Genomic DNA, 27,915 nt, shown 5'->3' with positions numbered 1-27,915 from the left:
CAACCTTTCTACAATTCAAATGAGAACTTGCTAGACAATTTCTCCCCCTCCAAATGTGTATTGGAGAATTTTTCTTCTTCTCTTGTAGAAACTGCTGGAATAAATGAGGTGTTAATTGATATTGAATGGAAGGCAGTTTTATATTGTCCCAGATTGAACTCTTAGCGCTCTCTCTCTCTCTCTCTCTCTCTCTCTCTCTCTCTCTCTCTCTCTCTCTCTCTCTCTCTCACTCTCTCTTTCTGTGTGTCTGTTTGGGTCAAGTAAGGTGATGTCAGGAGTGGTCTGGAAATAATATTTCTAGCAATGTTGAAATAAGGCAAAGCTTCTCTGAAGTGGCAGAAGCTGTCGTAAAGTAGACTTTGTGGTTTTTATACACATCAGCTGTGACTCCCTGCAAATGTTCTGTTGCCGTTTACTCAACAGGACGTTTTCAGCTGTTAGCTTTTTCTTATTGCATGTAGCACAAATAGAATAGAAGAGGTTTAAGCAGAATCCTATCTGGCATTATTCTCATTCACCTCTCTTGATTTCAGGGACGATGTTCGAATATGCCCATGGTGTTAAAAGCAGATTTGAGCAATTTGGGTCATATTTCCCTCCTGGAGTACTAGGAACATAGTGGCTTTGTGGCTTCTGCCTCTCTATTATCCCTAAAAACTCTGGCTTCTAATACCTGAGATATTTTTATGACCCACCTCATCCTGTAAGTTTTTAATATTGTGTTTTAATTGTTGTAACCTGCCCTGGGACCTGAGAGGGGAAATTGGGTTTATCCTGACCCTTATCATCTGCCTAATCATGTCCTTGTTGTCAGCAATGCTTGATGACTGAGTTGTCATGGTCTTTCAATTATTTTTTTGTTTTAAAAAATGCAAACAGCTTGCCTAAATGGTAAGCATTGCCATCATCTGAAAATGCTCTCTTGTCTGGTTTCTGGTTTTTTTATTCATATATTTGGTCGTATTGCATATGATTGACAATTTTCAGAATTACAGAAAACATACTGTATACATTTGCCAAAAGGAAAGAAGTGATTATATAGTGTTCCTTACATGCCAGAAGGAACTAATGTCATGTATACTGTATTCCAGATCATAATTCTGCAGGTAATGCACTGGCTCATTATTATGTGAATTGCTGCAGGATATCAAACTTATGCCTACTGCCAATAATTTCACATTAGAATTTGCAAAGCTGTGAATATAATGAAGAAGATCCACTCCCAACCAGTGTAGGATACTCAGCTGCTGCCTGAGGGTTTCCCCAAGGTATTAGGGGGGTCCACGGGGAGAACTGGATGCTGGACAAGAGGGGCCATTGGCCCGATCCTGCAGGACTCCATTTATGTTCTTAAACTATAGTTTGGATTACTGCATCATGAGAGGCAGCCCTATGTGGTGATCAGATAGCGGAAATCCCAAGGATGTTTGTGTATGTGTGTGTGTGTGTCACTCCATGTCCCTATTTTCCAGAGACAGTCCTGGATTTACAAAAGCTGCCCTAGTTTCTGATTTAATCTTGGAAAGTGCAGCTTTCCTTAGGACACCCCTACTTTCACTGGAGAAATGTTGGAGGTTATGGAATAGGATATCCCTATTTTCACTGGAAACACTGACCTGCATCATGGGTTAGGTCTGGACATTGTAAGATTATTGCTTTCCTTTGGCCTCCTGTCAATTCCCACAAGCACCTACACCTTGATACGTTTCTGGGCAACTAGGAAATAGACATTCTTGGTATCACTATCTGTTGGTGAATAGCTATTTTTGGCCCCTTCAGACCATAAAATATCAAATCCTGCCTCTGTCACTGCACTGTCTACAGTTTCCTGCTCAAGGTAAAGGCAGAAGAATGGGTGCTGGCCAACCATGTAGAAGTTTGCTCCAAGAGCTACCAGGAGCACGAGGTGCCCCCCGGGCTTTACAAGGGAGCCAATGTTCCTCAAGGCGGCATGGTAGGCAGTCAGGTCTTTGCATGCAGCCTCCAGGCATAATGCAGAAGTCACACAGCTAGCTTGGGCCACCACCAGCGGAGCCAGAGGGTTGACTTGGGTCACGTCACATTTCAGCACTCGCCGGATGGTGCTTCGTACCTTCTCTTCCTTTTCTACCCATTTCTCCCTGGGGAAGAGCAAAGGTGGGAAAGAGCCAGAAACAGTGAGCATGCAAACCTCCTTTTCTGACAAGCCAGCAACCTCGTCCCCCACAGGAGCAACCTCGTCCCCCACAGGAGCAACCTCGTCCCCCACAGGAGCATGTGAAATAAAGCAACTTGTTTATTAAAATATTCAGCAACCACTTCCCCAGTTGCTCAAAGTGGATTACCGAGCTGGGAGGGGTGTGAAAAGTGCTTTGCTTCTGGTGGTGGAGGACACGTGCCTTAATTTTGTTGCACTGGTCAAATTGGCTTGGCAGACTTTTGCAGCTGTATGAAACCTGCCAGCCTTGTTTAGAGGTGAAATGGGGACAGGCCAGCTGCTACATTCTGGTCCCATCATAGGTTGTGGCCATATTTCTGTTATAAGAAATATGCATTCTAAAAACAGCGGCAGAAGGTTCTTGCAAGACTTTAACACAATCCTAATCAGGCCTAGGTAAAGGTAAAGGGACCCCTGACCATTAGGTCCAGTCGTGTCCGACTCTGGGGTTGCAGCACTCATCTCGCTTTATTGGCCGAGGGAGGAGGCGTACAATTTCCGGGTCATGTGGCCAACATGACAAAGCCGCTTCTGGTGAACCAGAGCAGCGCACGAAAACACCGTTTACCTTCCCGCCGGAGCGGTACCTATTTATCTACTTGCACTTTGGCGTGCTTTCAAACTGCTAGGTGGGCAGGAGCTGGGACTGAGCAACAGGAGCTCACCCCGTTGCGGGGATTTTAACCACCAACCTTCTGATCAGCAAGCCCTAGGCTCTGTGGTTTAACCCACAGCACCACCTGCGTCCCTTTGTAGCACCTTTAACACACTCCTAATCAGGCCTACTCTGAAGTAATTCCTATTGAATTTAGCAGCGCTTACTTCTAGGTTATTGTTGCAGCCTAGGAGACTTAAGAGAGTAAGTCCAATTCATCAGATGCATGGAGATTATGTGCTTGTTAGGACAAGCTATGTAAAGCAATTCACAAATACCTCCTTTTCTGTAGTATTCCCAAGTGTAGGTCCCTGAATGGTCACTGTGATCTGAAAACAGAATGTGGTGCTGTGCCCCTCTATAAATGCCGTTACTTAGTATAAACATGTGGGGAAAGGATGGCTGAAGTGTCGAAATCTATCGAGGATGCTGCAAAAGAGAGTTCCCTACATTGTCAAGAGGTTGCACTAGATTGAAGTTCTTTCAAACTGTAGGATTCCATGAGTTTATTAATGAACGGAAGTTAAAAGCCCAGTACCTGTCTCCTTCCAGCTCGCACACATATTTCAGAGCCTGGCTCCAATCGAAAGCTTCTGGGTCCTTTTTCAGCCACCTCTTAATCTCCTCCCTGTTCTGGTCAGTGTAATCTGTGGCAATGATCTCTCGGAAGGACCCACAGGAAGAGAGAAATTGGTAGATAGTGGGTCCGCTTCCAATATCAATCAGGGTGTCTCCTTTAACACCATCTGCATTTGAAAATGATAGTGAGGTTGCTACTACTTGCACACACCACACACACACACACACACACACAAAACTGTTGCTGTCATTGGCCACATTTGTTCTGCCCTCATTGGGATGATGATGGCATCTTTTGCACAGGGTGACAAATTGAAGTGGCCGTGGTCTTATCTGCTCATGGGGTCCGAATCATAAGAGGCATGCTCTTCCATGATGCAAAGTTCCTGGATAATAATAATAATAAAAGCTCGGTATGCATATATCCAACTGCATGGACTAAAATATTCTCTTCCTCCTCATTAACAATACTAAATAATTTATATAGCACCACCACTGTGCATGTGGCATTGTAGAATGCAACAGGGAGCTTACAGGGTCAAGGGAGACAATGTATAGCATTCCGTATTTTTCTCCTTTCCCATCAAGGCAGCTGACTGACTCAGAGGCCACTGCTCTTCAAAGATACGTTGGGTTCAATGGGTACTTCTCCAATGCAACAGTTATGCTGTGGGGAGGAAGATGATTGCAGTTTTCCCAGTGCTATGGAATATCCTACTGCAAGCCGGAATGACTGCTCTGATTTTATCTTGCTTGCAGTACACTTAAACTTCATGCAAAACATCTAATGTCACACCTTTTAGAGTCACTGGCCAATACAGTTTTCACTGGAAGGAGAAACCTTTGCCTTCCAGATGTTACTGGATTGCAACTTCCATCGCCCCTGCCTATTGCCCATGCTGGCTGCGAGGAATGCATAACCATGGAGGCTACAGGTTACCCAGCAATGGCTAACAGGGATCAGACGCAAAAGGACAATTGGGATTTTTTAAGGGCAGCTTCTCATGCAGAAGGTTGAGCAAGGTGCATGCATCTCACATGTTTGACAAGCAATTTCCCCAAATAGAATGCATCTTTATCAACACATGGATTTTTATGCATGCTTAAATTAAGCTGGTGTTTTTTTTATGCTACATGCTTTTCTTCCTCATCTCTTCTTTTTTGAAATAATTATACTATAATTTGAATAGAATCACAGTCCATTTCACTGCAGAGGGACTGCTGTGGTTGGATGAGCAGCTCAGTCTGCTGCCTGCAAATTCAGTGCTGAGGGGCAATTTCAAGGCAAGCCTCCTGCTCCCTATTCTTAGGGTTTTGCATCTTTAAGGAAAAACTGAACGGGACAGAGGGTGTCCAGATAGAGGATCATTCCTCTGGCACTCCTTCATGTGAGGGCTGTCCTTTGCAAAGCTGGACACACAGCCACTCTATGAACTGAACTATTCCAGCTGGCAGTGGAAAATTTGATCAAGGGAGTGATTGTTTGGATCAAAACAAAATTCCTGCCCTGGCTGGATAACGGCTTGGGGACCTGGCAAAGGGGCATTGAGTCCTCTTGGCCTCTTGCCCAGTGAAATGACTAATGGGGCTGAGAAGTGGCCCATTTAGCCATTGTCCTTGGGCCCAAATCTCTTTTCCTACAACAAATGCTCCAGGGATAAAGGGTGGCCTAGCCCACTGCTGCCTCCCACCATGATTCTTGTGGGAAAGGGATAACCCCTGCAAATTTTGCAAAAGGTGGACACACTTGTAAAAAAAAAAAGAATATTAATTGGAAGCATTCTCTCCATCATGAACGACAAATTGACAAAGTTCAGCCAGCCCACCTGTGCCATAAAGCAGTCTATGGGGTACTCACCCATGGTGAAAGTTTTGTGGAACTTCTGCAGAGAAAAAATTAGGACAGCATTTTCTTGGGAGCCGTCTTCCTTGCTGAAGGAGTAGTACATTTTTAAATAATCTTTTGGAGCAAAATGCTTCCCGTAAACATCTTTGCCAGTGAAGTCCCCCTCCATCCTTCCTCCAAGTCTGCAATGCACACAAATGACCTTTGTTCTTTTCCATTCTCATTGATCCAACCTCCCACCCCACCCCAACACATATCCCTGCCTCTTCCTGGAATGAAATCTCTGTCCAGTTGTGGACTTCATCTGGGGAACATTTGGAATTATTAACTAGTGCTACTACTGCGGGAGTGACGCGGGTGGTGCTGTGGTTTAAACCATTGCACTGCTTGGACTTGCCAATCGGAAGGTCGGTGGTTTGAGGCCCCGTGACGGGGTGAGCTCCCATTGTTCAGTCCCAGCTCCTGCCAACCTCGCAGTTCGAAAGCACACAGTGCAAGTAGATAAATAAGTACCGCTCCGGCGGGAAGGTAAACGGCATTTCCATGTGCTGCTCTGGCTTAGTCATGCTGGCCACACAACCTGGAAAAACTGTCTGCGGAAGCGGACAAATGCCGGCTCCCCCAGCCTGTAAAGTGAGATGAGCGCCACAACCCCAGAGTCATTCGTGACTGGACTTAACTGCCAGGGGTACCTTTACCTTTAACTGCTACTACTGTAGGGATAAGCCTCTGGCAGGATAGGTGGATTTGATTTGTCAAATATTATCTCAATAGCCAATGCTTAAGGGACCGGTTGCCTCTTAAATATCCACATAAGGTAGTTGCCAAATTTTCAGCTGGCTCTGCTCCCCTCTCTTTAACAGCAGCCCAGCCCAAAGATGTTAATGAAAAAGGAACTTCCTCTAGTGGTATTCCCACTGCTGGATAAGCTTAGCTAGAGTGGTACCTCTGGTTACATACTTAATTCGTTCCGGAGGTCCGTTCTTAACCTGAAACTGTTCTTAACCTGAAGCACCACTTTAGCTAATGGGACCTCCTGCTGCCGCTGCACCACCAGAGCACATTTTCTGTTATTGTCCTGAAGCAAAGTTCTTAACCTGAAGCTATATTTCTGGGTTAGCGGAGTCTGTAACCTGAAGCGTCTGTAACCTGAAGTGTCTGTAACCCGAGGTACCACTGTATTTCGTTTCTGTTTAGGGGACTGCTCTTAAAGGTACAGAAGCAACACAAGGGGTTGGGGAGGTGCCTCCTCTGTCAGAATATGGCAGTTCCGTTCTTCTTGCCTCCTCTTTTTGAAAAAATACGATATCGGGGTGGGGAAGTGTTTTGTATAATAGAAAAGTCTTGGGCCTCTGCATTTTCCAAGTTTGCTCAAACAGGTTCACAATCAAGACCTGTGGAGGAACAGAGAGAAGCAGGGAGATGGAAGTCCATTTTTACCTGGGAACTAACATTTTATCTCTGTTGAACCTGGAGGCTGACATTCAGTTTGCTGGTATACACACCTGCTGTTCCATCAGTTGTGAAGGTGGACTCAGGGTACCTCCTGCAAGGGCCAAATTAAATGTGATGTCGAAACAGCTGACTTTTGTGCTTGCAGAAGGCCATGGGTTCAATCCCCAATGGCAACTCCAGGTAGGACTGGAAATTCCCTGAATCCCAGGGGGAGCAGCTGCCAGTCAGCCAGCAGAGACAATACCGAGCCATTTGCCTTGACAGCCTTCCTTGGGGCTCCATGCTGATGAGGGTGAGCCCATGGAGGGTGCTAAGGGAGGTGGAAGAGGAGGAGCAGCAGGTTTCCTGTGGAGCCATGCGCCCTTTCTCCTCCAAAGCCCTGCCATTTCTCTAAGCCAGGCATGTCCAACAGGTAGATCGTGATATACCGGTAGATCACTGGACATCTGCGGTAGATCACTGGTAGATCATTGGCTCCCCCCCCAAAGAAGCTGAACAACTGTGGCTCCCATAAAAAAGCTCAACATTTTACCTCCTCCCTGAAAAAACTCAACAACTTCCTCCTTCCTAAAAATGGGCCTTCCTCCTTCCTAAAACCCCTTCATGGATCACTGCCTTGTCGTGGCGAAGGGGCTTGAATTACTATGGACAGGTCAAGATGGACAGGTCAGAGTGGAGAGTTTGGACCAAACATGATCCACCTGGAGGAGGAACTGGCAAGCCACTCCAGTATCCCTGCCAAGAAAACTCCATGGACAAAGACAACAGGCATAAGTGAGGAGGAATTAAAGAACCTTTTAATGAGGGTGAAAGAGGAGAGTGCAAAATATGGTCTGAAGCTCAACATCAAAAAAACTAAGATCATGGCCACTGGTCCCATCACCTCCTGGCAAATAGAAGGGGAAGAAATGGAGGCAGTGAGAGATTTCACTTTCTTGGGTTCCATGATCACTGCAGATGGTGACAGCAGTCACGAAATTAGAAGACGCCTGCTTCTTGGGAGAAAAGCAATGACAAACCTAGACAGCATCTTAAAAAGCAGAGACATCACCTTGCCGACAAAGGTCCGTATAGTTAAAGCTATGGTTTTCCCAGTAGTAATGTACGGAAGTGAGAGCTGGACCATAAAGAAGACGGATCGCCGAAGAATTGATGCTTTTGAATTATGGTGCTGGAGGAGACTGAACGACTGAACAACAACCTTCCTAAAAAAAAAGCTCAACAACTCGGACCTGAACCCCCCAAAACTGCCAGTGTTTAACTCTGAGTAGATAGCAGTCTCTTGGGAGTTGGCCACCCCTGCTCTAAGCCTTCAAAGACTCCTGGTGTAGCTTCTCCCAGCCAGGCCCTTCCATCAGGAGGGAAGGGGGAAGTCAGTCAGTGTCCTGCCCACCTGGAATTGAGCCAAGACTCTTGTTGAGGTTCTCCTGTTGACTTTTATTGAGAGAATGCTTTGGTACATTAGCCCAAGGCATTCAGGCAACACCCGATTCTTTGCAGCACCAGTATTCATGCTTTGAAATTCACAGCATTGTAGGTTGTTTTTTTTTTCCAAGTTTTATTGTTTGGAATATTTTTTAAATGTTATATTTTTGTAAACCATGTGGAGATTTTTCTGGTATTAAAATACAGGAAACAAAAGGAAGTAAAAATACTAATCCTAGAGGTAAGTTACACCACCTAGAAGCCTCTTCATATGTAGCTGTTGGTAGGAAGTGTGCATCTCCAGTCTCCAGTTGGAGATCTGGGAACCCAAAACCTGTATCTATGCCCTTTTGACATCTTCATTTCCTACTCCAGTTTCCAAGAGCTTTGGCGTGCTTTTGAATGCCAGCTTTGTTCAATTTCAAATTGTCTGGCACATCAGCATGCCTGAATCCACAGTTCAAATCACAAAGGAATTTCAAAAGTTCAGAACAGAAGTTCGGGTCTTGAACAGAAGTTCAAGACCCGGTCCAAAGGCTAAAGTTAAATGTCCAATTGTGCAAGAGCTTGGCTTCATTTTTTGGCTAAAAGTCCTTACTAGTTTCTCCTTCTGGGCAGAGATTTTGCAAAGATTCCATGAACCATGCCAGGACTTTTAAAGGGGAAAACACAGATCTGGTCAGTGGTATTTGATTACAATTTGTGCACAAAGCACTACAGCACACCCGTGCATTTTTCTTGTGTGTGCATATATGCTTAGATGAGTCACATTGCATAACCTTTAGAAGCCTGCACAGAGTGGAAGAAAACATTCAGAACTGGGAACTTGACAGCACGAATGCAAGGGGGTGGTTTTGAGGCACCCCCCTTTTTTACTGGAGCTTGCATTTCTTTTGAAGAACGTACCCCATTGGTGCCAATGGCAGATATCCCTCTTGTGCAAAATGGATGGGATTTTCCTGAGGGTCATGGTACAGGAGGAATGGGTTAAGGCCCCCCATGCAAGCCACAATCCCAATAAATATCACGTCTCCCAGCTGATGCTATTTGCATTTTTTGTAAAGACTTGCATATTAAATACAAAGACTAGTGTTTCAACTTCACATTTAATTTGGGCCCTGAAGCAGGTACCCTGAGTCCACCTTCACAACTGATGGAACAGCAGGTGTGTATACCAGCAAACTGAATGTCAGCCTTCATGTTCAACAGAGATAAAATGTTACTTCCCAACCCCTTGTGTTGCTTCTGTACCTTTAAGAGCAGTCCCCTAAACAGAAACGAAATACAGTGGTCCCTCGGGTTACAGACACTTCAGGTTACAGACGCTTCAGGTTACAGACTCCGCTAACCCAGAAATAACGCTTCAGGTTAAGAAGTTTGCTTTAGGACAAGAACAGTAAATGTGCTCTGGCGGTGCAGCGGCAGCAGGAGGTCCCATTAGCTAACGTGGTGCTTCAGGTTAAGAACAGTTTCAGGTTAAGAACAGACCACCGGAACGAATTAAGTATGTAACCAGAGGTACCACTGTAGCTAAGCTTATCCAGCAGCGGGAATACCACTAGAGGAAGTTCCTTTTTCATTAACATCTTTGGGCTGGGCTGTTGTTAAAGAGAGGGGAGCAGAGCCAGCTGAAAAGTTGGCTACTACATTACGTGGATATTTAAGAGGCACCCGGTCCCTTAAGCATTAGCTATTGAGATAATATTTGACAGATCAAATCCACCCATCCTGCAAGAGGCTTATCCCTGCAGTAGTAGCAGTTAAAGGTAAAGGTACCCCTGACAGTTAAGTCCAGTTGCGAACGACTCTGGGGTTGCGGTGCTCATCTCACTTTACAGGCTGGGGGAGCCGGCATTTGTCCGCTTCCTCAGACAGTATTTCCAGGTTGTGTGGCCAGCATGACTAAGCCAGAGCAGCACATGGAAATGCCGTTTATCTTCCCACCGGAGCAGTACTTATTTATCTACTTGCACTGCGTGCTTTCGAACTGTGAGGTTGGCAGGAGCTGGCACCGAACAATGGGAGCTCACCCCATCATGGGGCCTCAAACCACCGACCTTCCGATTGGCAAGTCCAAGCAGTGCAATGGTTTTTTGTTTTTTTTAATAAGAATTTTATTGGTTTTTTGCAAAACAAAGAACAACAAAACACATACAACAACACATACACAACAATCAAAACATAATGAAAAACAAATACAAACCACCACTAAAACACCAAAAATTCTTTTTCTTGCTTAGAACAACAAAAAATAATAATTCTTGTTTTGAATCTAGACAGGGTGACTTCCCCCGTTTTCTCTCCTTTGGTTCCAATTCTAATTTACTTTAATAACTTCTCATCTCTAAAATTTAAATCATCCAAAAAATCTAGACAAACTTCTTAATATTTATTTTTACTTCAAAAAACAACCTATTACTTCTTAACTCAAATCATACATCTTATTTCACTTAAACTGCTGCTAATAAAAAAAAAATCACATATCTCTTCACTAGTTCAAAATCTTAAATTCTTAACACACTGACTTCAGGGTACCATAGTAAGCCATCCTAATTATATTTTAAATATTCTCACCCTATCCCTTTTCTAACCATTTTCCTTCGCCATCTCAGGGTCTCCCCCCCCCAGACATTTCTCCATCTCCCTCCAACATCATTGTCCAGAATGCCCTCTTTTTCTTTTTCTATAAATCCACAGGTCCAGACGCAGTCCATAAATGTCCTTGCAGGGAGCTTCAGGGAACACAAATCATCACCTTCCAGCATCTCCATTTCAAAGTTCCAGTCATCTTCTAATTGTAGATTCACAAATCTTTTTCCCTTCATTTCTGGGCTCTCACCCCAGAAATTGGATATAAATTGTCTTCTAACCCTGGGTCTCTCACACCAACAGGATATTCCATCTTCTCGGAGTTGCATAGTCGCTGTACTTTGTTTCTCAAAAATTTCCTCAAGTTTCCTACCAAGGTTTTCTTCCAGTTTAGCAAAGTTCTCAAGAGTCTTTCCTGTGGGATATAACTTTTCCTTGACATCCTGGTTCAACAGATTTAATTTCTGATTTAACAGTTCTAACTTCAAAAGAATAATCCTTTGTTCATGGGTCAGTCCTGAGTCTAAAGCCAGTTTAAAAACGAAACCAAACATGGTAGAAGTAGGCATAGGGTATCAAGTTTCAGTATTTTTCCATCTTTAAGCATAAATTTCAGCCGCCATTTTCCCCGGAGTCAGGGTGAAAAGAATACATTCCAACAACTTCAAGAAGAAATATTTCCAACAACTTAGTTCCCCTGAAAGGGATTCAGCCAGTCTCACTTGTCAAAAAAAAAAAAAAAAAAAACTCCATCGAAACTTTGTATCCGCTACTGCAGCAGCAGCCACAATCAGAAACATTGTTATTTTCTTCATTTAACAAAGGGAGGAATGGGCTTCCTTTTTAGCATACCTCCCGGAGTGCCAATTGTCAAAAAATTTAAATCCAATTATCTCCGTACTCACGGCCTGCGGGTTTCTTCTTTTATCTTCCTAATTAGGTAGAACGACTCACTCAGTGCAGGCGGCAGCCGCCGCTTCACCAGCCTGGTTGGGGCATACCTCCACAGCCCGGCGCCGTTGTCCCTTCACTCCCGCGCCCCTTTTACAAGGGGAACGGGAGAAGGGTTCAGCGCCATAGTGGGCTCGCTGGAGAGCCCATGCCGCGGGACGCTCGACCCGCGGGTTTGCGGAGCCCGCTGTGTGGTAGCGGAGCTCCTACCCCCAAGGCTGGCCAGGGTCGTCTCGCTGCCGAAACGACCCTCGGCCGCCCGCAATGGCGTCCTCGCTGGAAGTCCCAAGCAGTGCAATGGTTTAAACCACAGGGCCACCCGCATCCCTCCTGCAGTAGTAGTTGTAAGAAAGTGAGGTTTCTCCTGTAGAAGTAAACAACATTTACAAATTTCCTAGCTTTCCTAAGCATTATCTATTGAGATAATATTTGACAAACCAAACCTACCCATCCTGCAAGAGGCTTATCCCAGCAGTAGGAGCACTAGTTAATAATTCCAAATGTTCCCCAGATGAACTCCACAACTGGACAATGATTTCATTCCAGGAAGAGGCAGGGATATGTGTTGGGGTGGGATGGGAGGTTGGATCAATGAGAATGGAAAAGAACAAAGTTCATTTGTGTGCATTGCAGACTTGGAGAAAGGATGGAGGGGGACTTCACTGGGAAAGATGTTTATGGGAAGCATTTTGCTCCAAAAGATTATTTAAAAATGTACTACTCCTTCAGCAAGGAAGATGGCACCCAAAAAAATGCTCTCCTCACATTTTATCTGCAAAAATTCCACAAAACTTTCACCATGGGTGAGTACCCCATAGACTGCTTTATGGCACAGGTGGGCTGGCTGAACTTTGTCAATTTGTCATTCATGATGGAGAGAAATGCTTCCAAATTCATGTTTTGCAAGCAAATTCAAATCAGAGCTGCATAACGGTTGGGTGGAAGAAGTACCTGTTGAACCCTGCATATCTCTGAAGAGCAGTGGCCTCTGAGTCAGTCAGCTGCCTTGATGGGAAAGGAGAAAAATACGGAATGCTATACATTGTCTCCCTTGACCCTGTAAGCTCCCTGTTGCATTCTACAATGCCACATGCACAGTGGTGGTGCTATATAAATTATTTAGTATTGTTAATGAGGAGGAAGAGAATATTTTAGTCCATGCAGTTGGATATATGCATACCAAGCTTTTTATTATTATTATCCATGAACTTTGTATCATGGAAGAGCATGCCTCTTATGATTCGGACCCCATGAGCAGATAAGACCACGGCCACTTCAATTTGTCACCCTGTGCAAAAGATGCCGTCATCATCCCAATGAGGGCAGAACAAATGTGGCCAATGAGAGGAATCGTTGTGTGTGTGTGTGTTGTGTGTGCGTGTGCACATGCAAATAGTAGCAACCTCACTATCATTTTCAAATGCAGATGGTGTTAAAGGAGACACCCTGATTGATATTGGAAGCGGACCCACTATCTACCAATTTCTCTCTTCCTGCGGGTCCTTCCGAGAGATCATTGCCACAGATTACACTGACCAGAACAGGGAGGAGATTAAGAGGTGGCTGAAAAAGGACCCAGAAGCTTTCGATTGGAGCCAGGCTCTGAAATATGTGTGCGAGCTGGAGGGAGACAGGTACTGGGCTTTTAACTTCCGTTCATTAATAAATTCATGGAATTCTACAGTTTGAAAGAACTTCAATCTAGTGCAACCTCTTGCCAATGTAGGGAACTCTCTTTTGCAGCATCCTCGATAGATTTCGACACTTCAGCCATCCTTTCCCCACATGTTTATACTAAGTAACGGCATTTATAGAGGGGCACAGCACTTCATTCTGTTTTCTGATCTCAGTGACCATTCAGGGACCTACACTTGGGAATACTACAGAAAGGGAGGTATTTGGGAATGGCTTTAAATAGCTTGTCCTAACAGGCACATAATCTCCATGCATGTGATGAATTGGACTTACTCTCTTAAGTCTCTTAGGCCGCAACAATAACCCAGAAGTAAGCGCTGCTAAATTAAATGGTGTTTCGGTATGCTGCTCTGGTTCGCCAGAAGCGGCTTAGTCATGCTGGCCACATGACCCAGAAGCTGTACACCAGCTCCCTCGGCCAGTAAAGCGAGATGAGTGCCACAACCCCAGAGTTGTCCGTGACTGGACCTAATGGTCAGTGGTCCCTTTACCTTTACCTAGGCCTGATTAGGATTGTGTTAAAGGTGCTGCAAGAACCTTCTGCCGCTGTTTTTAGAATGCATATTCCTTATAACAGAAATATGGCCACAACCTATTATGGGACCAGAATGTAACAGCTGGCCTGTCCCCATTTCACCTCTAAACAAGGCTGGCAGGTTTCATACTGCTGCCAAAGCCTGCCAAGCCAATTTGACCAGTGCAACACAATTAAGGCACATGTCCTGCACCACCAGAAGCAAAGCACTTTTCACACCCCTCCCACCTCAGTAATCCACTCTGAGCAACTGGGGAAGTGGTTGCTGAATATTTTAATAAACAAGTTGCTTTATTTCACATGCTCCTGTGGGGGACGAGGTTGCTGGCTTGCCAGAAAAGGAGGTTTGCATGCTCACTGTTTCCGGCTCTTTCCCACCTTTGCTCTTCCCCAGGGAGAAATGGGTGGAAAAGGAAGAGAAGGTACGAAGCACCATCCGGCGAGTGCTGAAATGTGACGTGACTCAAGTCAACCCTCTGGCTCCGCTGGTGGTGGCCCAAGCTAGCTGTGTGACTTCTGCATTTTGCCTGGAGTCGGCCTGCAAAGATCTGACTGCCTACTGTGCCGCCTTGAGGAACATTGGCTCCCTTGTAAAGCCTGGGGGGCACCTCGTGCTCCTGGTAGCTCTCGGAGGAAACTTCTACATGGTTGGCCAGCACCCATTCTTCTCCCTTTACCTTGAGCAGGAAACTGTAGACAGTGCAGTGACAGAGGCAGGATTCGATATTTTATGGTCTGAAGGGGCCAAAAATAGCCATTCACCAACAAATAGTGATACCAAGAATGCCTATTTCCTAGTTGCCCAGAAACGTATCAAGGTGTAGGTGCTTGTGGGAATTGACAGGAGGCCAAAGGAAAGCAATAATCTTACAATGTCCAGACCTAACCCATGATGCAGGTCAGTGTTTCCAGTGAAAATAGGGATATCCTATTCCATAACCTCCAACATTTCTCCAGTGAAAGTAGGGGTGTCCTAAGGAAAGCTGCACTTTCCAAGATTAAATCAGAAACTAGAGCAGCTTTTGTAAATCCAGGACTGTCTCTGGAAAATAGGGACATGCAGTGACACACACACACACACAAACATCCTTGGGATTTCCGCTATCTGATCACCACATAAGGCTGCCTCTCATGATGCAGTAATCCAAACTATAGCTTAAGAACATAAATGGAGTCCTGCAGGATCGGGCCAATGGCCCCTCTTGTCCAGCATCCAGTTCTCCCCGTGGACCCCCCTAATACCTTGGGGAAACCCTCAGGCAGCAGCTGAGTATCCTACACTGGTTGGGAGTGGATCTTCTTCATTACATTCACAGCTTTGCAAATTCTAATGTGAAATTATTGGCAGTTGGCATAAGTTTGATATCCTGCAGCAATTCACATAATAATGAGCCAGTGCATTACCTGCAGAATTATGATCTGGAATACAGTATACATGACATTAGTTCCTTCTGGCATGTAAGGAACACTATATAATCACTTCTTTCCTTTTGGCAAATGTATACAGTATGTTTTCTGTAATTCTGAATGTCAATCATATGTAATATGATGAAATATATGAATAAAAAATAAAAAAACCAGACAAGAGAGCATTTTCCGATGATGGCCATGTTTACCATTTAGACAGGCTGTTTGCATTTTTAAAAAACAAAAAAATAATAATTTCAAGACCATGAGAATTCAATTGTCAAGCACTGCTGACAACAAGGACATGATTCGTCAGATGATGAGGGTGAGGATAAACCCACCTTTTCCCCTCAGCTCCCAGGGCAGGTTACAATTAAAACACAATATTAAAAACAACTTACAGAAATGAGGTATGTTGTAATAATATCTCAGGTGTCAGTAGCCAGGGTGAAGAGGTGTATCTTCAGTTGGTTTTTAATGTTGAACAAACCCTTAAGGTGTTTGTCTGGCAGGGGGGACATTTTCATTCTAAGCACCTGATCCCCTCATACACAATATTTCAGCGGCTGCAATCCAGTAGCAGGTAGGGCAAAAATGAGCTTTGAGCTGGTTCCTCCACCCCCCTCGATCCGACTTGGAACTCGAACTTTTGTCACAGCTGGAGTTTTTCAAGCTTTTCTTTTAAAAGTCAGTATGGCAACTCAACATGGGACTGCAGGTGTCAGGGACTGGTCTGGATCAGAAGATTGGGGAATGCAATAGCAGGGAGATTAGCTCCTAACAGAAGAGGAGGGAAAATATCCCCCCCCCCGCTTCCAGCATTTCCAGACAGCAGAGAGACTGTCAGACACAGAAGCTGCACAGTTGAGAGAGGAGCTACCCAGCTATGAAATAGTAGCTAAGCAACCCCAAGAGAGGGAGCAGCTGGGCGATACAGCAATCAAGAGTGGGAGGGGGAACCCCTCCCTCCCCCTGAACTCGGTGGTCCGAGCATGTCAAAGAACAAGGAGACTCAGGGGGGGAGGGACTTCCCGTTGGCGTGCTTCTTGCTGTGGAAGTGGGGAGGAGTCAGAGTAGGCAGCTGATATCCTTGCGGAGGGTTGCCTGTTTGTGCTTGTAACATTATGCTGCAATGAAAGAACTATAAATCTACCAAATGGTTGTTAATTCTTATCATTGAGCTATCAGAAGGGAGAGGGGAACTCCCGTACTTGACAGCAGGTTACAAAGTTCGTAAGGCATGGCAGAGATCTAGGCATTAGCTAAGATGTTGCAGCTCTTCACATAGATTGATGTCCAAAAGCTTGGGAATGGGCAAGCAGGCAAGCAGAAACATCTCCACGGAGGTTGGGAATGCAAGGTTTGTTTGTGCCAGCACTATTTCTTCCATGTCCTTGTAGATGGAGATGGAGTCAACAGAGTTGGCTCACCATTGGACTTATCTCCGGATGCCTCCCTGGAAGGGATTAGGTCTTTGCTGGTGTGGGGAGAGAAGCACCTGAGACAGAGCTGTGGGTGGAGACATTACACTTGGGGTATCTGGTGGCACAAGTGTGGGCCATTCTCCTGACAACCCACTCGGCCCTTACTGGGGATCCAGATCTCCATCTCCCAAGCTCCTGGGGCTCTCCACTGGGACAGATTGCCTTTGGGATCCCAGACTCCCAGCTCCACAACCTGAGAGGACCTTTCCCCAGCTCTCTGATCCCACTCCTCCCTGTCATCCAATTCCTCGTACGCTCGTATCTCCATGAGACTTATCACAGGCATGGCCAGTGGCAGAAAGTAGGCTGGACTACAACTGTGACTTCTATGTTTGTACTGTAGGCTATGTTCCAAGTCCGAGGTTCCATCACGCTGGGCGCCAAGCCTAGGGGGCACCGCAGGGCATCACAACTAAGACATAGCTGTAGAGCACTGAGCAGAACAGAAGGCAGGGGGACACTGAATTTTGGTCTTGCACAGGGTGCTGCTGAAATTTGAAAGACCAAAGTCCGCTCCTGTAAACACATGCCCCATCTCTTTCCAGGCAAGCAAAAAAGCATTATCAAAACTCAAGGGCACATTCTAGCCAGGCAAAAACACTCAAGGGTGTGTGTGGAGAAGGGCCAGCAAGGGTGTCGTGTGCCCTGAGCAGGCTCCTGAGGGCCAGCTAGAGATATATGGTGGTGGAGTCACATTCTGCCCTTGGGCCTGAGGTTCTGCAGAGGTAAACCCTGAGCTAACCAAAGTCCTCTGTGATCCATGATGAACTGAGCCGCTGTCCCACCATCCCTGCTGCCTGTAAATAAAACCATCAAACATCAAAAAAGCAAAAAAAAAAAAAGTATCAGTAAAACTGGCAAGAAATGTGTTTGTTTCCTCCCCTCTCTGCTTCAGATTATAGAAAGCAAAACGTAGCCAATTGTTGAGTCACTATTTCCAGAACCAGATTGTTTTTCAACTGCAACAGAGTTTTCATCTGCTTAGCAGGTTCTTGTATTCCCAGATGGAACCAGGCATAAAGTTTAGCAGATATATCGATCAGACTAATTAATTTACAATCCCAGCCTTCCTTTTTAATCACCTACCTTTTTAATCATCTGCTCTCCCATCCTGGAAGGGGAAATCCCATTTTGATTAATTACTGCAAAGAGATTTTGCCAGGATACGGACTTTGCCCTACCCTTGTGGTTCCACTAAACTGATGTGACTGCGCTCAAAGACCCACTCCAACTTTGTTAGCATACTCGTGCCAACTGCAGCAACGATTGCATGCACAGAGTGGACCAGTGTGCCCCTCTCAAAGCAAACAAAGGCCAGTGTTAGATCTCTGCACTCTCTCTCTCTCTCTGCTACCCACCAGCTGCAGCAGTCCTCACATGTAATCCCTCCAGTGTTGAGCCCAATTCAGCTATGTCTACACCGAAAGGAGATGATTTAAAGTATTGTTGTGCGCACCTCAATCTCCAAGGGATGAGATTCAAGGACTTTCACGGCTGCCCAAGGGTTTTGTTTCCTTGGAATGAAGGGCAGTGCAGACTGTGGTGTCTTTAGGATGTATGGTTTTAGTTATACATACATACAACCTGAGCCTAGGATGGAGGGGCTCACAACACTAACACTCTAGCACAGAGGTTTTCAACCTTTTTGAGTCCACAGCTCTCTTAGCCAACTGCATCCTGTCTGCAACTCCCCTGTGGGGCTCAGGAGCCCAGTTATGTCACCCCTTGCCTGCAGAGCTGGCAGCCTCTCACCGTTGCGGTATTTGACATCTTCCCGCAGGGCCTGCAAGAAGGAGCTTTTCCACCAGGCCTTTGGTCTGGGCCCATTCTGACCCCCTTCTTTCCATGAAACCATGTATGTAAGTGGCCCCCTTGGCCCCTTCTATTTTCCCATATGGGACCAGCACAGGTAACCAGGCCTGGTGAATATTTAATATTCCAACTTTCATGGCTGTGATTCGTGGGTTGGACACTTAATTTTATTTTGATTTTACTGTGATTTTGAGCTATGTTTTAATCAATTGTTTGTGTTTTTAATATATTATATATTTGGTGTTAGCCACCCTGATCCCAAGGGTGGGGTATAAATAAATGTTTGTTGTTGTTGTTGTTGTTGTTGTTGTTATTCAAACACCCTTCCTTATGTAGTGTTCCCTCAGTCTCCTCTCCCCTCCCCTTTCCTTGGGAGTCCTCCAGGCAGTTGCTGCCACTGTCCCTGGTCTATGAGCTGCCCACACACACACACACACACACACACACTGCAAAGAGAGGTGCCTTCCAGAGGTAGCATTCACCTGCGGAACTTATAGCCAGGGCTGCTGCAATAAACAGTTGTGCAAGCCTTTGGGAGACAGAGAAACAAAACAGCAGCAGAGCCGGGAGGGGAGGAAAGAGGGACAGAGGCCAGTGTTGCCCACCGTACCCCTGACCATCATTCAAGGCACCCCAGGGTGCCTCGGCACACTGGTTGAAAGCCACTGCTCTAGAAGATCTTGCCTCCCCCATTAGATTCCCAGGGAGATCCCCCAAGCCACAGCTCTAGGTCCAGCGCAAAGCAAGACAAACCTCTGTTCTTCCAGCTTCCAGCCTGAGGCAAAACTCTCTTTCGTTCACACATATTGCCCCCCTTGGCCTATTGCTCTCTCTCCTAGAATGATGTGATATCCAGCTAGAAAAGATTGGGAAAGGCCCATTCCTTTGTCTCCATGGCAACAGCGTACTCTTTGGACATGTGAATGGAAGTACTTAACTGGCCAGATAAAGCCATTGTCTTACAAAGAAGCTGGTCTGACCACACCTATAACAGTATTTTGGTCTCTGCAGCTAGACCTCCCCAGCTATGTGCACAAAATGGCAACTCTTGTGTGTGCCGTAATACTGAGCAGCAGGTGAAGAATACAATCAACGCTACCGAATCAAGTGTAGGAGATTAAATTTATAGGCGCATGGCAGTGCATGGCTTGGGAAGAAATGACACTTCACATGCAGAGGTGCACTCGAAATCTTGTTTCCCATCATCCGCCTTAAAACTTACATCTGGGCAACAATAAAAATGTGTTGCCAAACAACTGAGAAGCCACAGCATTCCTTCCCAGAAGTTAAGCAAGTATTGCCCAAGAGAGTGCCAAAGTTGTGAGATGATAAAACTTACAGTACGCTGCAAAGGAAAGAGTGGGTGTTTTAGAGATCCCGAATGAGTTAGTTCTAATATGCAAAATTTGCAAGGCATCAGAGGCAATAGCTCAGTTGGTAGAGCACGAGAGTCTTAAATCTCAGGGCCGTGGGTTCAAGCCCCACATTGTTGCACTGCAGGAAGTTGGACTAGATGATCCTCGTGGTCCCTTACAACTCGGCAAAACTATGAATTTGCATCTGGTTCTATTACTGAATCACAGCTGTTATTGCTGATGTTTGTAACATTTGAAAGAAAATGTAGAAGATCCCCATAGCACTATACAACATTCTGATGAAATACAACATATTGTTGCACGCCACCACAATCTCCAAGCAGTGCGAGATTCCAGGGGTCCTGGGGGCCCGTTTCCTCAGAATGAGGGACAGTGGAGACTGTGGTGCCTTTAGGATATATGGTTTATTTACACACATATACAACCCAAGCCTACGATGGAGGGGTTCACAGCATTAACACCCCAAAAGGGTCTTGTTTCTCTCATGGCCATGGCCTTGAATTCCAGCATGCCTCTGACTCTCTGGCTTCTGCCTCCTTCTAGCTTCCAAATGTGAGTCTCTAGATCGCATATCTACTCTCAACTCTGGCCTTAGTCTTTCTAACTACTGACAAAGAGTCACTTCCTTTGCTACCTTAACAACCCATACTTAGGCAATTACCTCACCAGGAATTTGAATCCTTGCTTAGATGCTAGCACTTGCTGGATCCGAGGATTAGGAGGGTCTCAGCATCCAGCCTACTTTTCTCACAGAAAACTTGTTGTTTGCTGCTGAATTGGCACATTCATCAACTTGCGAAGATATTAAAATAAATTTGCAAATATGGAACAGAATGAATCTTTCACTATTAGACAGAGTGTCAACTATAAAAATGAAGGTATTACCTAGAATGTTATTTTTGTTTCAAACAATTCCGGTGATTGGCAAGACAGATTGTTTCAACGTATGGAAAAAAGATATTTCTAAATATATTTGGCAAGGGAAAAAACTGAGAATAAAATATAAAATATTGATAGATGCAAAAGAGAGAGGAGGTTTCTCCCTGCCGGATATGAGATTATACTATGAAGCATCTTGTCTTTGTTGGCCGAAGGAATGGATGACATTGGAGAATTCACATATTCCAGAATTAGAAGATCATAGTAATATTTTTTTGTTGGCATGCTCATTTATGGTATAAAAAGGTGAAAGTACATAAAAGATTTAGAAGTCATATAATTCGGGAAAATGTTTAGAGTATGGGATGAATACAAAAATCTATTAGAGGTAAAAACACCACTGGCTCTCACCATTGGAAACTTTAACGGTAAAGAAAAATAATATGATAGAAGGGTAGATAAATTATTGAAATTTATTAACACAAGAAGGAGGAGATTATCAGTTAAAATAATTTAAGGAATTATCAGGAAAATTAACAACATGGATACAATATCAGCATTTGAATGAAGTATTTAAGAAAGATTGTATACAAGGGTTTGGGGAACAAATACAGTGGTACCTCAGGTTACATACACTTCAGGGTACATACACTTCAGGTTACATACTCCACTAACCCAGAAATAACGCTTCAGATTAAGAATTTTGCTTCAGGATAAGAGCAGAAATCATACTGTGGCGGCACAGCGGCAGCGAGAGGTCCCATTAGCTAAAGTGGTGCTTCAGGTTAAGAACAGTTTCAGGTTAAGAACGGACCTCCAGAATGAATTAAGTACGTAACCAGAGATACCACTGTATCACAACAGGGGAGAGACCTGTTGGAATGTAATGTAAATGTGTTGTCTAAAATGTATTAGATATTATTGGAATGGGAGACAAAGGATGAGCTAGTAAAATCCTCAGTGATACATTGGGCAATAGATATTGATCATAATATAGACATGGAAGCATTGGAATGATTGTGGAATACAGATATAAAATTTACAGCATGTTATGGCTTAAAAGAAAATTATATGAAAATGATATATCAATGGTATCTAACACTGAGTAAATTGGTAAAAATGTATAAATCCAAATCAAATAAGTGTTGGAAATGTAAAGAGAAAGAAGGTTCTTTTTATCATATGTGGTGGTCATAGTAAGGTTAAAGCTTACCGGGAAACGATATATAATGAATTGAAAAAGATGTTTAAAATAATGTTTGTAAAAACAACATCCAGAAACTTTCCTTTTGGGAATTATAGGGACAGAACTACCCAAACTGTATGGAAATTTATTCATGTATGTGACTACTGTGGCAAGAATGTTACTCACCCAAAAGTGGAAAGAAGCAGAAGTCCCAGCAAAAGAGGAATAGATACAGAAACTTATGGAATATGCAGAGATGGCGAAACTTACTGGAAAAATAAGAAATCAAGATAACAAAGTTTTTATAAAAGAATGGAAATGGTTTATTGAATATTTACAAGTAAACTGTAAATAGATAAGAACATTGGCAGGATTATTGTAATAACCTGCAATTTTATAAGAGTATATATTTAAAGTAAAAGAATAAATGAGCAAATTAAGTTATATAATAATTATTATTATTACTGTATAATAATTTATTATTTATACCCCACCCATCTGTCTGGGCTTCCCCAGCCATTCTGGGCAGCGTCCAACAGAATAATAATAATAATAATAATAATAATAATAATAATAATAATGCAATAAAACACCAAACATTAAAACTTCCCAATACAGGGATGCCTTCAGATGTCTTCTAAAAGTCAGATAGTTGTTTATTTCCTTGACATTTGATGGGAGGGCGTTCCACTGGGTGGGCGCCACTTCCAAGAAGGCCCTCTGCCTGCATAATTTGGATATGCAGAAAATATTAAAAATGAATTTAAGGAACCGCAGAAAGAGGAGGAAAGAAGTCAAGTTTTTAAATGCTAAGGTGACTATAAAATTATTGAAATGTATAAAATTGAAAATCATAAATAAAATAATTTTTATTTTTAAAAAAACAAAAAAACGAATTGGCAGATTGACATTTGTTCCAATTTAGTGGTAAACAGCTAGGAAACCGGCAAGGCAGGCACAAAGCCCTTTGGACACATGACTAGAAATGTGGACAAGTCCTGAATTTCTGGACATTTGTAAAGCCAAGGTGAGGAATGCCTCTGTATGTTGTTGTTGTTGTTCAGTCGTGTCCGACTCTTCGTGACCCCATGGACCAGAGCACGCCAGGCACGCCTATCCTTCACTGCTTCTCGCAGTTTGGCCAAACTCATGTTAGTAGCTTCGAGAACACTGTCCAACCATCTCATCCTCTGTCGTCCCCTTCTCCTTGTGCCCTCCATCTTTCCCAACATCAGGGTCTTTTCCAGGGAGTCTTCTCTTCTCATGAGGTAGCCAAAGTACTGGAGCCTCAACTTCAGGATCTGTCCTTCTAGTGAGCACTCAGGGCTGATTTCGTTGAGAATGGATAGGTTTGATCTTCTTGCAGTCCATGGGACTCTCAAGAGTCTCCTCCAGCACCATAATTCAAAAGCATCAATTCTACGGCGATCAGCCTTCTTTATGGTCCAGCTCTCACTTCCGTACATTACTACTGGGAAAACCATAGCTTTAACTATATGGACCTTTGTCGGCAAGGTGATGTCTTTGCTTTTTAAGATGCTGTCTAGGTTTGTCATTGCTTTTCTCCCAAGAAGCAGGCGTCTTCTAATTTCGTGACTGCTGTCACCATCTGCAGTGATCATGGAACCCAAGAAAGTGAAATCTCCCACTGCCTCCATTTCTTCCCCTTCGATTTGCCAGGAGGTGATGGGACCAGTGGCCATGATCTTAGTTTTTTTTATGTTGAGCTTCAGACCATATTTTGCACTCTCTTCTTTCACCCTCATTAAAAGGTTCTTTAATTCTTCCTCACTTTCTGCCATCAAGGTAGTATCATCAGCATATCTGAGGTTGTTGATATTTTTTCCGGCAATCTTAATTCCGGCTTGGTATTCATCCAGTCCAGCCTTTCGCATGATGAATTCTGCATATAAGTTAAATAAGCAGGGAGACAATATACAGCCTTGTCGTACTCCTTTCCCAATTTTGAACCAATCAGTTGTTCCATATCCAGTTCTAACTGTAGCTTCTTGTCCCACATAGAGATTTCTCAGGAGACAAATGAGGTGATCCGGCACTCCCATTTCTTTAAGAACTTGCCATAGTTTGCTGTGGTCGACACAGTCAAATGCTTTTGCATAGTCAATGAAGCAGAAGTAGATGTTTTTCTGGAACTCTCTAGCTTTCTCCATAATCCAGCGCATGTTTGCAATTTGGCCTCTGTATAGGCCTGCATAATTCATAGGTCCGTGGACTATATTTTTGTGGGTTCCCCAGCAGCCACTGCTGTTCTGTTTCAGCAAGTAAAGTCTCATCAAACATCATAATATTGTGCTTATTGAAGTAATCCACCAAAAGTGAAACTATATATTTGTAAATACTATCTATCAATCAATCGATCTATCCATAAGTTACATAAATGCTGCACCCAGGAACTTCCACACAGCTCAAAGAAGCATTGTGAGCCTACCATTCTGCAAAGAGGTTATTTCCTGGTATTGCGATACCAAAGCTTAACCTTTATTACATAAATGGATTATGGGATTGTTTCTCCCTCTTTTTATAAGATACTAATTGTTTTCAACAGATAATTTCGAAAACATATGGAAGAGTGCCAGAGAGGTAAACCTAGAAGAATTTTTCAAGGTGGTTGTTTTGCTTGTTTGCTTACTTTTTAGACAGGTGAGAAGAGAAGCTAATAAGGATATTACAACTTACTGGAATCAGCAAGGAGTCATTTTTTTAAAGAATGGAAAAAAACAGAAAAAACCCTTGGTTACATAATAGGAATGGAGGTGGAGCCAGAACTCCAAAAGGACACTCCAAAAACCTCTCAGCCGAACATTCTGCAGATTTCCAAGGATCATGCAAATGGCTTTCACCGAGAAAGACTTCTATGCTGCGCATTTCAATCCAAAAGACTATTTGGACACCTATTACACCTTCAGCTCTGGAAAAGAAGACGAGAATGGCTTTGTGATTTTCTATCTGAAAAATCTCCACCAGGCATTCATTTTAGGTAAGTGCTGGTGTATTTCATGGGTTCCAGAGCTGTTGCCAAAATGGGTTCCCTGGAAAGAGATCCCTGAAAGGGATATGAATGATCCATTTGATTATGTCCAGAGTTGCCAGCCTCTAAGGTGTCCCATGGTGGGAGAGACCTTTAATACCAGTTGGATCTATAGCAGTGGTATCTTTCTAGCTCCCGTTGGCCCTGGCCAGCTTGCACCACAGCTCAGGGGAATGATAGGAGTTGTGGTTCAGCAACATTTAGAGGGCTGCAGGTTGGAATGGGCAAGCCTGTCACCTGTTGTTTCTCATTCTTCCAGCATTAAGTTCAGTTCCCCACATTTCCATTTTCCATCCGCATGGAAATTCATTAACATTTCAGTACAGTACTGATCTAATTGCACAATTCTTCGTGCAATTTTTGCGTAATACACAGATTTTTGCAAAGCAGTCTTCCCTAAAACAATGCATTTAAAAAAAATATTGTTTTAGATAAGATATAATTTTTTCTGCACATTTTACCCTGCTATACAGTATGTATTTATGATCCCATTTCTAGAACTAAACTGCAAAATTCAGAGATGTGTGAATTTTGAAAGCTACCTGTGCATCACTTCATATATTGTTTTGAAAAGAGTAGATTAGGCGTGTTTGCCAACCAATGCAAATAGAATTGAATTTCTCCCTTCCCCCATTAGCACAGGTTAGCCACTCTTGATCTATCGTGATTCAGCAGCAATTTTGAAACACTGTGGAAAACCTTCCATGCTGATATGCACATATAACGTTGTTGATTAAATGTGAAATGACCAGGCCAGGCTGTTGTTGTCCAATAATCATGACTGACATCTGAACATAAGTGTTATTGGGTTGATGCCATACAGATGACATAAAAGGGGACACCCTGATTGATATTGGAAGTGGACCAACCATCTACCAGTTCCTCTCGGCTTGTGAGTCCTTCCAAGAAATTGTCGCCACAGATTATTGTGAACAGAACTGGGAGGAGATGCAGCGATGGCTAAGGAAGGAGCCAGGAGCTTTCGACTGGAGCCCGGTGGTGAAATATGTGTGCGAGCTGGAGGGCAACAGGTATGGATAATTTTCTGGGAGGCTTCCAACATATATAAAAACATAATAAAACATTAAACATTTCAAAAAATCTTCCCAAAACAAGACTGTCTACAGAAGTCTTCTAAAGGTTCTACAGTTAGTTATCTCCTTGGCTCATGGGTTGCATAACTCCATACCCTTCAACATTTCTCCAAACAAAATAGGGACATCCTAAGGAAAAGCGGGACATTATGGGATCAAATCTAAAACTGGGATAGCTTGTGTAAATCTGGGATTGTTCCTTGAAGTTAGGGACACTTGGGGGGTTAGGCATTGTGGGGTGCAGGAATCTTTTCACATTCATCTTGTGTTCTCCCCCAGGGAAAAGTGGGAAGAGAAGGAAGAGAAGGTCCGAAGTGCCATCAAGCAGGTACTGAAATGTGATGTGACCCAGGCCAGCCCACTGGGCCCTGTGGCTCTGCCTCCAGCAGACTGCTTGCTGTCCTCCCTGTGCCTGGAAGGGGCCTGCAAAGACCTGCCCACCTACCGCTCTGCTCTGAAGAACATCAGTTCCCTTGTCAAACCAGGGGGGCACTTCGTCTTATGCTGCATCCTAGAAGAAACCTACTACAAGGTGGGCCAGCGGCCCTTCTCCTGCCTCTACTTGGAGCGGGCATCTGTGGAGGAAGCCCTCAAGGAGGCAGGCTTTGCTGTCAAGTGGCTCAAGGAGACCAAGATCAACTTGTCGCTCTCTGTGACGGACGCAAAGGCGGTCTGTGTTGTGGTGGCCCAGAAATGCCAGAATTGAAGGAAAGACCCCAGGGCAAAGCATGAAATATTTTGTGGTAAAATTTGTAATAATAATAATAATAGTTATTTCTTTAGAACTTTTATGTATGTGACAACAGCAGCTAACATATAATATGCACAGAAATGGAAAGAAGAGAAGGTTCCACGGAATGAGGAGTGCCTTTTAAAATTATTGGACTATGCAGAAATGGCAATGCTGACAGTGAAATAAAGAGATCGAGATGATGAACTTTTTATAGAAAAATGGAATCCTTTCATGGAATATTTAGAAAAAGATTACACTCAAATTAAATTGCGGGCAGGATTCGAGATTAAAGAAATTATAGTATATGCTTTGATAGAGAGCCTACATGTCAAGAGCTGTAAAAACTGTAAAACAGAGTGTGAAAAGACCTTGTTGGAAGAATCTGTTTACTCAGACTTTAAGTGTCAAGAATGTTTGCACAGGAAGAACTCAGCTTTGATTTAGCCTGACAGCAAGTAGGCACCCTATTCTTCCTGCTGAATCAAGCATCTAATTCTGATCATGCAGACATGGTTTTCCTCCGAGTACATGAATTAGGGTTCACCCACACTTCCACTTTTCCTGCCCCACCCCCGGAAAATTTGCTGTTTACTGCTGAATTGGAGCATTGTTTCTCCTGCAGATTGGTGTTTGTTCTGATTCAGTAGTAAACAGCAAGGAAAGTGGCAGAGCAAATGGAAAACCCCTTAGAGCACATGCCTAGTAAAGCACAGAATAAGTGGAAATGTGGACAAGCCCCAAATTTCTATACATGTATAAAACTAAGTCGAGGAAATGCCTCTCTAAAGACCTCAGTATAGTGGTACCTCGGGTTGCGGACACAATCCAATCCGGGGTGCCATTCGCACCCAGAAAAGTCCGCAACCTGAGCAGTGATATTGCGCATGCGCGGAAGCACGATATTGCGCTTCTGCACATGCGCGACCTGCACAGAACACTTCTGTGTGTGCGGCGAAACCCGGAAGTAA

The 27,915-nt window shown here is 43.9% G+C and overlaps 3 protein-coding genes across 3 annotated transcripts; 2 read left to right on the top strand and 1 right to left on the bottom strand.

Annotated features, from left to right (window-relative positions):
* Nucleotides 1–1,575: 1,575 nt before the first annotated feature.
* Nucleotides 1,576–5,596, bottom strand: LOC117060251 (nicotinamide N-methyltransferase-like). The gene is made up of 3 exons (XM_033172458.1): nt 5,290–5,596; nt 3,391–3,598; nt 1,576–2,120 (listed from the first exon to the last, which is right to left on the bottom strand). The coding sequence occupies exons 1-3, from the start codon at nt 5,444–5,446 to the stop codon at nt 1,691–1,693; spliced, it is 795 nt and encodes a 264-aa protein (XP_033028349.1). The 5' UTR covers nt 5,447–5,596; the 3' UTR covers nt 1,576–1,690.
* A 6,712-nt stretch (nt 5,597–12,308) lies between these two features.
* Nucleotides 12,309–15,000, top strand: LOC117060259 (nicotinamide N-methyltransferase-like). The gene is made up of 3 exons (XM_033172469.1): nt 12,309–12,500; nt 13,124–13,331; nt 14,322–15,000. The coding sequence occupies exons 1-3, from the start codon at nt 12,344–12,346 to the stop codon at nt 14,749–14,751; spliced, it is 795 nt and encodes a 264-aa protein (XP_033028360.1). The 5' UTR covers nt 12,309–12,343; the 3' UTR covers nt 14,752–15,000.
* Nucleotides 15,001–24,877: 9,877 nt separating this feature from the next.
* LOC117060074 (nicotinamide N-methyltransferase-like) lies at nt 24,878–27,034 on the top strand. Its single transcript, XM_033172169.1, has 3 exons — nt 24,878–25,069; nt 25,944–26,151; nt 26,494–27,034. The coding sequence occupies exons 1-3, from the start codon at nt 24,916–24,918 to the stop codon at nt 26,918–26,920; spliced, it is 789 nt and encodes a 262-aa protein (XP_033028060.1). The 5' UTR covers nt 24,878–24,915; the 3' UTR covers nt 26,921–27,034.
* Nucleotides 27,035–27,915: the final 881 nt, after the last annotated feature.

This window comes from Lacerta agilis, chromosome 15, assembly GCF_009819535.1.
Source record: "Lacerta agilis isolate rLacAgi1 chromosome 15, rLacAgi1.pri, whole genome shotgun sequence".
NCBI lineage: Eukaryota > Metazoa > Chordata > Lepidosauria > Squamata > Lacertidae > Lacerta > Lacerta agilis.
The sequence above is the reverse complement of the archived record's forward strand: the minus strand, read 5'-3'. Positions and strand labels throughout refer to the sequence as shown.